The 12,245-nt window shown below is 38.0% G+C and overlaps 1 protein-coding gene across 1 annotated transcript in view; it reads left to right on the top strand.

Moving 5' to 3' along the window:
• The first annotated feature begins 4,500 nt into the window (after nucleotides 1-4,500).
• Nucleotides 4,501-12,245, top strand: part of efna3b (ephrin-A3b) — a 274,701-nt gene continuing 266,956 nt past the window's right edge. The window contains exons 1-2 of the mRNA XM_061881978.1: nucleotides 4,501-4,876; nucleotides 5,065-5,274. Of these exons, the coding sequence (XP_061737962.1) occupies nucleotides 5,162-5,274 (113 nt within the window). The 5' untranslated portion in view covers nucleotides 4,501-4,876; nucleotides 5,065-5,161. The remainder of the gene's footprint in view (nucleotides 4,877-5,064; nucleotides 5,275-12,245) is intronic.

Here is a 12,245-nt window from a genome sequence, read left to right as displayed (position 1 = left end):
GGATGTGGCCGTTCCATGGTCGCCTACCTCGCCAGCTGCAGCAGCGGTCTATTCGCTGCCACCATCTGACACTTCCCCGCTGGTTGCAAGGACATACGGCCAGGCGACCTACCGCATAGTCTTCCCTACGCCCTGCCGTGACCTTGGACTTTTTCGGCTTTGTTTTCTAAAATGTCTGGTATCCGTTTTGTTCACACCAAGCCATGCTTTATTTTGAGTTTCTTGGTGGTTTTCAGGGTGTAGTTTTAGTTCCTGTATTGCGCTCTGATTTTGTGATTTTTCACTTCCTTCTTTTCCCTTTAAACCTGCCTTTGAGTACTTTTCCCCTCACCTGTTTCCTGTTTGTAATTAGCACTATTTAAGTTGAGCTTTCAACATTTGTTTGTTGGGACGTTATCCACAAGAATAGAATAGAATAGAATAGAATAGAATAGAAAGTACTTCATTGATCCCTGGGGGTAATTCAGTACCACAGTTCGCTCACAATAGACAATAATAATAATAAATAACATATATCATATATTATATATAAATATATGAATGATATAAATATATTCTACATATGTTCTACATTTAAGTGCAGTCAAGAAGGACATAGGCATTATACAGTCTGATGGCTGTCGGTATGAAGGACCTCCTGTGTCGTTCCACTAGTAACTGTTGAGTTTTCTTTCGACGCTAATGTAAGGTAGATACGTACTTTGTGGACGCTGTCTGCTCCACATTCTTAGTAAGTGTTTTTGCTGTGTTCCAGCAGTTTGTTTTGTTTCCCTCATAGTCTGTCTAGTCAGAGCACTTCCCTGTTGCTCTCACTTTTAATTTTGTTTGTTTAATCAATAAATACCTCTTTTTACTGCACGCTGCCACCTCGTTTGTCTGCATTTTAAAATCACTACAACCTCTGTCGTCTTCCATAACGCATCGCTTGACAGTAATAATACTACAATTTGTCACTTAGAACAAAAAGCTGACACTAGGTTTTTGATATATATTGTCTGTTTGTAGTGTTTTTTTATAAAATAAAAAAATATCAAAATATCCCCCCACATACTGTTTTTTTTATTAATTATTCATTCATTTTAAAACTGTTTGTACTGCATTTTAAGCTATTTTCTCATTACATTCTGTCTTTATGCTCTTTGTTACCCCTACATTTTCACTGTTGTTCTTTAATCCCAACACCATGTTGTAGGCTAACGTGTCTGCTAAAATTAAAAAAAAAAAAAGTATTTTCAGATAATAACATATATCTAATAAATAACAGTAAAAAGGCGCCAAAAATCGACATGTAATGACACATTTTTTTTTTACATTTTTAAACTAATAATATTATACTTAGACATTTATAACACAAAGTTGTGTATTTCTGCATATATATATATATATATATGTATGTGTATATGTATGTATACATATGAATGTGTATATATGTATATATATATATATATATATCTTGATTGGATTATCCGGAGAATAGTGCTCGATACCGTGGTAGAGCGCAATATGTATGTGTGGGAAATAATCACAAGACTACTTCATCTCTACAGAACTGTTTAATGAGGGGTTCCCTCAATCATTAGGATATTTTCTGATCTCCTGAGTGACGGACCTGAGTGACGTGTCGACAGCCTGCTTTCACGTCCGCTTTCCCACAATATAAACAGCGTGCCTGCCCAATGACGTTATAACTGTAGAATGATCGAGAGCGAGTTCTTGTTTTTTTATATGGGTTTATTGTTAGGGAGTTTCATTAACGTCCTCCCTGTGCTGTAACAACACACAACAACAGCAGTCACGTTTTTAGACTACCTAAAGCAGTTCGTATGCCGCAAACAGCAATGTTGTGACACTCTTAAACAGGACAATACTGACATCTACTGTGCATGCATGTGTGATAATAACATCTACGGCTTTTAGAGCTATGGTTCTCAACCTTTTTTCAGAGATGTACCCCCTGTGAATTTTTTTTAAATTCAAGTACCCCCTAATCAGAGCAAAGCATTTTTGCTTGAAAAAAAGAGACAAGAAGTAAAATACAGCACTATGTCATCAGTTTATGATTTATTAAATTGTATAACAGTGCAAAATATTGCTCATTTGTAGTGGTCTTTCTTGAACTATTTGGAAAACAAGATATAAAAATAACTAAAACTTGTTGAAAAATAAACAGGTGATTCAATTATAAATGAAGATTTCTACACATACTGCAATGAGGTGGCGAGTTGTCCAAGGTGTACCCCGCCTTCCGCCCGATAGAAGCTGAGATAGGCACCAGTGTCCACCGCAACCGCCAAGGGGAATAAACGGTAGTAAATGGATGGATGGATAGCTGTAAATACACTCCTCCCCTCTTAACCACGCCCCCAACAACGCCCCCAGCCCCCCCCCCTCCCAACCACACCCCTCGCCCAACCCCCGACCACGACCTCCACCCCCCACCACCCGAAATCGGAGGTCTCAAGGTTGGCAAGTATGCCTTAAAGCAGGGGTCACCAACCTTTTTGAAACCAAGAGCTACTTCTTCGGTACTGATTAACGTGAAGGGCTACCAGTTTGATACACACTTAAATAAATTACCAGAAATAGCCAATTTGCTTAATTTAACTTCGATAAATAAATCTATAAAAAAATAATAATGTGTATTTCTGTCTGTCATTCCGTCAAACATTTTTTTTCCTTTTATGGTAGGTTTTTTGTAGAGTAAATGATGAAAAAAAAAAACACTTAATTGAACGGTTTAAAAGAGGAGAAAATACACAAAAAATTTTTTATTAAATTTTGAAACATAGTTTATCTTTAATTTCGACTCTTTAAAATTCAAAATTCAACCGAAAAAAAATGAAGAGAAGAACTAGCTAATTCGAATCTTTTTGAAAAAATAAAAAAAATATTTTATGGAACATCATTAGTAATTTTCCTTGATTAAGATTAATTTTAGAATTTTAATAACATGTTTTAAATAGGTTAAAATCCAATCTGCACTTTGTTATAATATATAACAAATTGGACCAAGCTATATTTCTAACAAAGACAAATCATTATTTCTTCTAGATTTTCCAGAACAAAAATTTTAAAAGAATTTGAGAAGACTTTGACATCAATCAATCAATCAATCAATCAATGTTTATTTATGTAGCCCTAAATCACAAATATATATAAGATTTTAATTTGATTCTACAGATTTTCTAAATTTGCCAGAATATATATATATTTAATTTTAATCATAATAAGTTTGAAGAAATATTTTACAAATATTCTTGGTCGAAAAAACATAAGCTACAATGAAGAATTAAATTAACATGTATTTATTATTTTTTACAAAAAAATTCAAAATACTTGAACACTGATTTAAATTGTCAGGAATGAAGAGGAAGGATTTTTAAAGGTAAAAAGACGTATGTGTTTAAAAATCCAAAATTTTCTCTAAAATTGTCTTTCTGAAAGTTATATGAAGCGAAGTAAAACAATAAATGAATTCATTTAAACAAGTGAAGACCAAGTCTTTAAAATATTTTCTTGGATTTTTAAATTCTATTTGAGTTTTGTCTCTCTTAGAATTAAAAATATCGAGCAAAGCGAGACGGGCTTGCCAGTAAATAAATAAAATGTAAATAATAGAGGCAGCTCACTGGTAAGTGCTGATATTTGAGCTATTTTTTAGAACAGGCCAGCGGGCGACTCATCTGGTCCTTACGGCCTACCTGGTTGGTGACCCCTGCCTTAAAGTATCGATATTTTGATATGCAATCGATATTAGCGCATACAGATATGGTAAAAATAGGTAGTCAATCCGCTAAAACAGTGGTCCCCAACCACCGGTACCGGGCCGTGGCCCGAATGGTACCGGGCCGCAGAAGAATGTTTTACTCATTTTTATTAAAAAAATAAATAAATAAATAAAAACTATGTATATATATATATATATATATATTTTTTTTTTTTTTTATTAAATCAACATAAAAAACACAATATACACTTAAAATTAGTGCAACAACCACAAAAACCTCCCCTTTTCATGACAAAAACGTCCCTTTTTCATGACAAAGAAAAAAAATTAAATTTAAAAAAAATTATCTCCCCACCCCCCCGCCCCGCCCCCCCGGGCCGCGGGACAAATTAATAAGCGTTGACCGGTCCGCGGATACAAAAAGGTTGGGGACCACTGCGCTAAAACACACAATAGTTAGGGGTGAGAGCGCCACCTGTTGCTTGTTGCAAGGAGAGAGATTTGTCCGGAAAAAGTTTAGCGGCGCGTATAAAATGTGTTTGTTTTAGTAAGTGTTACATGTAATTTGGAACATATTTACACTCTTTGTGCTTAGTCCAGGCGTTCCACTTTGAATGTGTGTCTGTGTGCGTGTGCGTGTAGTAGTAGTAGTAGTATTAGGGGGCGTGTCCAAGCTGCAAAATACGCTCCAGATGTGCGCGCGCCGCTGGCTGGCAGTCAGACGTATGTGGCAGATGATAGGTGGAGTGCTTTATGCTTGATGGGAACTTGGAAGCGGCACCGGCTCCCGACGTGCTGCGCCACCACGTTGGAGGACTGCGCCCGTGACGTCAGCGGGGGGTGGGCGGGGTCAGCGAAGTGAAGGAGCGCTTGGCTGCCAAAAGGAGGGAGACGGAGGAGAGGAGCTCGAGGCAGGAAGCGATGCTCCGTGTCGTCGGATTCAGCCTTGGATGAATTGCTTCGCGTCGTCGAATATTTTTTAAGTACGAACAAGTTGGACTTGATTTGGTCTTTAAAAAAACAAAACAAAACAAAACATAATTGTATTCGTACATCAGCAACTCTTCTGAAATTTGGAGCGTTTCATGCCTGGTGGAAGAAGACCGACCTCCCTCGTTGGCTGTCCCCGCCACCCGAACTCTTTACCCGGTGAGGAAAGACCATTAAGGACTGCTTGGCTCCTTTTTTTTATATTCTTTTTTTTTAAAATAAACAATTCAACAGCGGACTACTTAGTTATAAGTGCTCCTTTTTTTTAAAACTCACATCATTTATTTTTTATTTTTACAACTATAATAAGCAACAATTTTATAGTCGCCCTTTTTCCTGTCTTCCAGGCGTTAGCTGTGATGCGTGAGTGGCGCTCTTTGGTGGGCTGAAGGCACCGAGAAAGCGGCCCCAAGTCACGCAGGGAGGGGTGGGGGATCCGGGAGCATGGCTCCGGTGCCGCTGTCCCTCTGGCTGCTTATTACTACTCTCACCTGGGCCAACCTGCTCCAGGTGTCCGCCAACAGGCACTCCATATACTGGAACAGCTCCAACATTCAGTAAGACCCTTTTTCTGCTTCTTTTTGTTTCTGCGTGGATTGCTGTGCTGCTTCATATTCTGCTTTATTACATCCCTTTGGGATACTTTGGATTTATAGTTTTCCATCCGCTGCGTCCACTGCAGACATTTTTCAGCATTTGAAATATGCTCACATTTGGGCCTGAAAAAAAAATGAAGTTTAAAAGCAGTTTGTTGTGTATTAAGAAACATGTTTCCCTAATAGGAAAGTAAAAATATTGATTTGTTGCTGGCAATGTTTTAGTATCATTATTATGACGCAAGTGGAAAAAGAAGTCAACCCGTTTTACTATCAAACATGCAAACAGTACGCCGCTCACATCTTTTATCCGACCCATTTTGTTTATGTAAGACATTTTTAAGACATCCATCCATTACCTACCGCTTGTCCCTTTTTGGGGGGTGCTGGAGCCTATCTCAGCTGCATTAGGGCGGGAGGCTGCTTACACCCTGGACAAGTCACCACCTCATCACAATTCAAGCTCAAAGGCACATTCAAAAGTAAACAGGGTAATACCTGACAGAGTCAAGAACAGATAACTTAAAATAAATAGATAATTGAAAGAAATGAAAAGCAGACAGAGATTGCAAAGTTTTTATGACGGTTTAAAAACAAAATGTTTAAATATGTTTTGAGACATGATTTGTAGAGTAAAGTAAGGTTGGTATGACAAGAAAAAAATGGATCTGCAGACCTCAGACACCTCATGGGGGTGAATATTTTTCGAGGTCAGATTTATATTATTTAAAAAAAACATTTTAATGACAAATTGTAAGTCTTAAGGAACATTTTATATTAAAATATGAATACTTTACTGCACACGATCTTAATAAGGTACATAATGTATATTGTTTACATTTGAACTGTTACTAGTACCAAGTCGGTACTTTACAGTGTCCAAAATACGACTTAAAAAACTGAAGACATGCACATTTATATATATAAATAAATATATATATATATATATATATATATATATATATATATATATATATATATATGTACACATGTATATGTATATATATATATATATATATATATATATATATATATATATATATATATATATATATATATATATATATATATATATATAACGTCTTATTTTTTTCTTATGTAATTTTGCAACAATCAAGTTGAACAGGCTAGTGATTTGAACAAATCACTGTAGAATGGCTAATATTTGCTTATTTATTTGATATAGTGGAAGCACATTCTGCTAGGCATGATAGCCATCAAATAATGCTTGGTTAAACATGGCACACTGATAAAGCTTAACCTGTTGTTACTATAACAATGTACAAGGTTCATATAGTTTGCTTCTCTTTTCACCCTTCCATTAATCTGCTTTCTTTTGTTATTGAAGTTATCATTACATATATGTATCGTTGCATTTGAAACAATTGTATGGTTGATAATAGAGGTAATTGTTAGTATTATTCATTACCAATAGTGTTATTTCTATTGGTGTTTTTATTGCTCCATCTGCAGTGCAGTTATGTTCATTTTCCCTTCTGTTTTATTAATGTTTATCAAATAATAACCAAGTATATTGGGTCTCATCCTTCACTTAAAGCATGAGTAAAGAATGCACTATTGATAAGTCCGAAAGAGAAAGAGATGATACAGTATTATCTGCGAACAGATGCTACCTAGTGGTTTTTTGAGCACACTGCAGCCAGTCCTGGATAAATTAACCAACCCTCGCCCCTCTCCTTCATGCTTCAGTGGGACGCAGGATTCTTACAGGAATGAGGCACAAACCAACCCAGGCTCAATGGAATGCATACAAAAATAATCAATATAATCTACAACAAATTGTCATAATTATTGCAGCAATACAGAACATAAAGTACGTGCAAAAAAACAACTTACTTTAGTTGTAATGTTTGGTGCCCAAAATTCCCAGTGCTCCAGAATGCAACTTCGCTCGCCATAACCATCAATGGTGCATAATTAAGACGTGCTGTATTGTTAATGTTGTGGCTCCTGGATATGGTAGCACTGTGACACTAACTGTGTTGTGAGGGCTTCTGTCAGGATGCTACAATACTTGCAAGAATGTTATTTGTTGCAGGTAGATGAATTGGCCCCGATAGTTTCTTCTTTCTTTGGTCCAGTTACTACCTTGTCACTTGGAACCTAAATTTACCGTTAGAGATGTCCGATATCGGACTGCTGATATTATCGGCCACTAAATGCTTTAAAATGTAATTTTGGAAATTATCGTCATCGGTGTCAAATATTAAAATTTATGACTTTTTAAAACGCCGCTGTACGGACTGGTACATGGACGTAGGGAGAAGTACAGAGCGCCAATAAACCTAAAGGCACTGCCTTTGCGTGCCGGCCCAGTCACATAATATCTACGGCTTTTCACACACACACACACACACACACACACACACACACACACACACACACACACACACACACACACACACACACATACACACACATACACACACAAGTAAATGCAACTCATACTTGGTCAACAGCCATACAGGTCACACTGAGGGTGGCCGTATAAACAACTTTAACACTGTTACAAATATGCGCCACACTGTGAAATGACAAACACATTTCGGGAGAACATCCGCACCGTAACACAACATAAACACAACAACACCAATACCCAGAACCCCTTGCAGCACTAACTCTTCCGGGATGCTACAATATACTTCCCCACTACCCCCTAAACCCAGCCCCCCCAACCCTGCCCACCTCAACCTCCTCATGCTCTTTCAGGGAGAGCATATCTCAAATTCCAAGCAGCTGTTTTGAAGCATGTTAAAAAAAATAATGTACTTTCTGACTTCAATAATAAATATGGCAGTGCCATGTTGACATTTTTTTCCATAACTTGAGTTGATTTATTTTGGAAAACCTTCTTACATTGTTTAATGCATCTAGCGCAACATCACAACAAAATTAGCATAATAATGTGTTAATTCCATGACTGTATATATCGGAATCGGTTGATATCGGAATCAATAATTAAGAGTTGGACAATATCGGAATATTGGATATCGGCAAAAAAGCCATTATCGTACATATCTACTTACCGTTCATGCGAAGTTGTTTGGTTTTACAATAGCGCCTAATACATTTCAAATTCTCAACATTTTTAATTGATGCGCATGTGTAAAAGGAAGTTAATGTGTTAATATCAAAATGTAGAAAAACACTAACACAGGGGTGTCAAATTTATTTTAGAAAGAGAGGAAAATCTATTCCGTAGCGGGCCGGACTGGTAAAATCATAGCATAATAACGTAAAAATAAAGACAACTTCAGATTTTTTTCTTTGTTTTACCTTGGCCAAAAATTACAACAAGCACATTTTGAAAATATACACATCACAAATAATCTTCTTGACAAATCACTTTGAGTTAGTCTAAAAATCTAAGGAAAAAATTGGTGCAGTTTCAAAAACTCAACCAAGGACAGATTGAACTCAGACTTTGTCTCAGTGTATAGGTTGTGGTGTTGTCCCGATACCAAAATTTTGGTACCGGTACCAAAATAATTTTGATACTTTTTGGTACTTTTGGATACTTTTCAAAGTAAAGGGGACCAAAAAAATTGCATGAGTGGCTTTATTTTAACAACAAATCTTAGGGTACATTACACAAATGTTTCTTATTGCAAGTTTGTCCTTGAATAAAATAGTGAACATACAAGACAACTTGTCTTTTATTAGTAAGTAAACAAACCAAGGCTCCTACTTTAGCTACTGACATATGCAGTAACATATTGTGTAATTTTCCATTCTATTATTTTGTCAAAATCATTAAGAAAAGGTGGTAGAAAATGAATTATTACTTTATATATTACTTATTTGCTTACTTTCTCTTTTAACATGTTCTATCTACACTTCTGTTAAAATGTAATAATCATTTATTCTTCTGTTACTTGGATGATACCACAAATTTAGGTATCAATCCGATACCAAGTAGTTACAGGACCATACATTGGTCATATTCAAAGTCCTCATGTGTCCAGGGACATATTTCCTGAGTTTATAAACATAATATACATTTTGAAAAAACGAAAGAAAATGTTATGATGCCAAAAAATGACGACATAGCAATAGTTCCACTTTTCTCCGCGTTTTTCGTGATCTTGACGTCTTTCGCCCTTCTTCATTACTTTTCGGGGAACTCTGAAGAAACGTGTATCCTCTTCGCGTTTTGAACAGTTCCAACAGCCTAAAACAACGCAAGCATGGGGCATTTTTTCTTGGAGAAATGCCAAATGCCGCCCAGAATGCTCTGCCAACAGACTTTCACTGGCACACCACTTCGAGTTTCGCATATTTAATGAGCCCGACGTGACGTCAGCTGAATACTACGTATTAATAAAGCCATTAAACTTAAAGTTACAGCCTATATAGAAGAGAAAAAAATACAAAATAGATAATACATACTGTAAATTCCGGGCTTTAAGCCTCTACTTTTTTCCTAGACTTTGAACGCTGCGGCTTATAAGACGGTGCTGTAAATTTATGGATTTTTGTTCGATAAAAGCCATAATAAAATTGTTAAAAACAAAACAAACAAATACACATAGAAAGTGCTTTATTGTTTGTGCTACGGTGCCATCCTATGGACGAGTTTGGATGAGTTCTTCAATTCACGAGGAGTGCTTTTTTTTTTTTTTAACCGGAGTGCTGTGTTCTTTCAGCCTTGCATAGCGTTTCTACTTGTTTGGATTCTTCATTCTTCACTCCAAGCAATGTTTGTAAGTTTTACAGTATAACTAAAACTTTTTATTCTTACTAAGCCGTCCCGTGTGTGATGTCCGTAGGAGTGTTTCCATGCACATTTGTACGTGCTGTCATCGCTAGCATGAGCTACTATGCTGACACATTTACGGGTGCCCTAGTTTAGTATTATTAACTTACAATGGCATTACTTTTGTATGGTTTTAGTTTCACAAATTCCTCAGTAAATCCACCAAAATGTCACAGGGGACTTATTGAGTCTGTTCATCTGATTGAAGAGCTAGCTTCCACAGCTAGTGGGTCCATGACGATGACTTCTGTTTTGTCTGATCATTCGTTTTACTGCCACCTGTGTTACAGACACCGTTTGGAAACAATTAAAGTTTTTAAATAAAAATAAATATCTTTCGGCTTATAGTCCGGTGCGGCTCATATATAGAAACATATTTTTTTCTTCTAAAATATATCCCGGTGCCTCCATAGTCTGGAAAATACGGCAATAAAAATGATTGTAAGTATCATTTTTCTTTTCCACGTATTTATCCAAACAGAGTGCGGAGCACTTGCACTTGCACTTGCATGGCTTAATCTTTGAGACAAACATATGCTACTGGCAGGATCAACCAAACCCTATAAAACGGAAGTAGAAACCATGAACCATGAATTGATTAACATGGACCCCGACTTAAACAAGTTGAAAAACTTACAAACCCCGTTTCCATATGAGTTGGGAAATTGTGTTAAATGTAAATATAAACGGAATCCAATGATTTGCAAATCCTTTTCAACCCATATTCAGTCGAATGCACTACAAAGACAAGGTATTTGATGTTCAAACTAATAAACGTAATTTTTTTTTTGCAAATAATAATTCCCTTAGAATTTCTTGGCTGCAACACGTGCCAAAGTAGTTGGTAAAGGGCATGTTCACCACTGTGATATTTCAACTTTTTTTTTTACAACACTCAACAAACGTTTGTGAACTGAGGAAACTAATTATTGAAGCTTTGAAAGTGGAATTCTTCCCCATTCTTATTTTATGTTGAGCTTCAGTTGTTCAACAGTCCGGGGTTTCCGCTGTCTTATTTTACGCTTCATAATGCGCCACACATTTTCAATGGGAGAAAGGTCTGAACTGCAGGCGTACTCTTTTACTACGAAGCCAAACTGTTGTAACATGTGGCTTGGCATTTTCTTGCTGAAATAACCATTGGTGTCCATGATAATGTTGCTTGGATGACAACGTATGTTGCTCCAAAATCTGTATGGACCATTCAGCATTAATGGTGCCTTCACAAATGTGTAAGTTACCCATGCCTTGGGCACTAATACACCTCCATACCATCACGGATGCTGGCTTTTGAACTTTGCGCCTATAACAATCCAGATGGTTAATTTACTCTTTGTTCGGGTGAAGAGAGGGGCGGAGCTTTCTACCGATCACCACCAGGTGGGGAGTTGGCTGCGATGGTGGGGGAGGATGCCGGACAGACCTGGCAGGCCCAAACGCATTGTGAGGGTCTGCTGCGAACGTCTGGCAGAGTCTCCTGTCAGACAAAGTTTCAATTCCCACCTCCGGAAGAACTTTGAACATGTCACGAGGGAGGTGCTGGACATTGAGTCCGAGTGGACCATGTTCCGCACCTTTATTGTCGAGGCGGAAGATCGGAGCTGTGGCCGCAAGGTAGTTGGTGCCTGTCGGGGCGGCAATCCTAAAACCCCTTGGTGGACACCAGCGGTGAGGGATGTCGTCAAGCTGAAGAAGGAGTCCTATCGGGTCCTTTTGGCTCATAGGACTCCGGAGGCAGTGGACAGGTACCGACAGGCCAAGCGATGTGCAGCTTCAGCGGTCGCGGAGGCAAAAACTCGGACATGGGAGGAGTTCGGGGAAGCCATGGAAAACGACTTCCGGACGGCTTCGAAGCGATTCTGGACCACCGTCCGCCGCCTCAGGAAGGGGAAGCAGTGCACTACCAACACCGTGTATGGTGCGGATGGTGTTCTGCTGACCTCAACTGCGGATGTTGTGGATAGGTGGAAGGAATACTTCGAAGACCTCCTCAATCCCACCAACACGTCTTCCTATGAGGAAGCAGTGCCTGGGGAATCTGTGGTGGACTCTCCTATTTCTGGGGCTGAGGTCGCTGAGGTAGTTAAAAAGCTCCTCGGTGGCAAGGCCCCAAGGGTGGACGAGATCCGCCCGGAGTTCCTTAAGGTTCTGGATG

The sequence above is a fragment of the Nerophis ophidion genome, linkage group LG21, assembly GCF_033978795.1.
Source record: "Nerophis ophidion isolate RoL-2023_Sa linkage group LG21, RoL_Noph_v1.0, whole genome shotgun sequence".
Lineage (NCBI taxonomy): Eukaryota > Metazoa > Chordata > Actinopteri > Syngnathiformes > Syngnathidae > Nerophis > Nerophis ophidion.
This window is presented reverse-complemented; position numbering and strand designations above follow the sequence as displayed.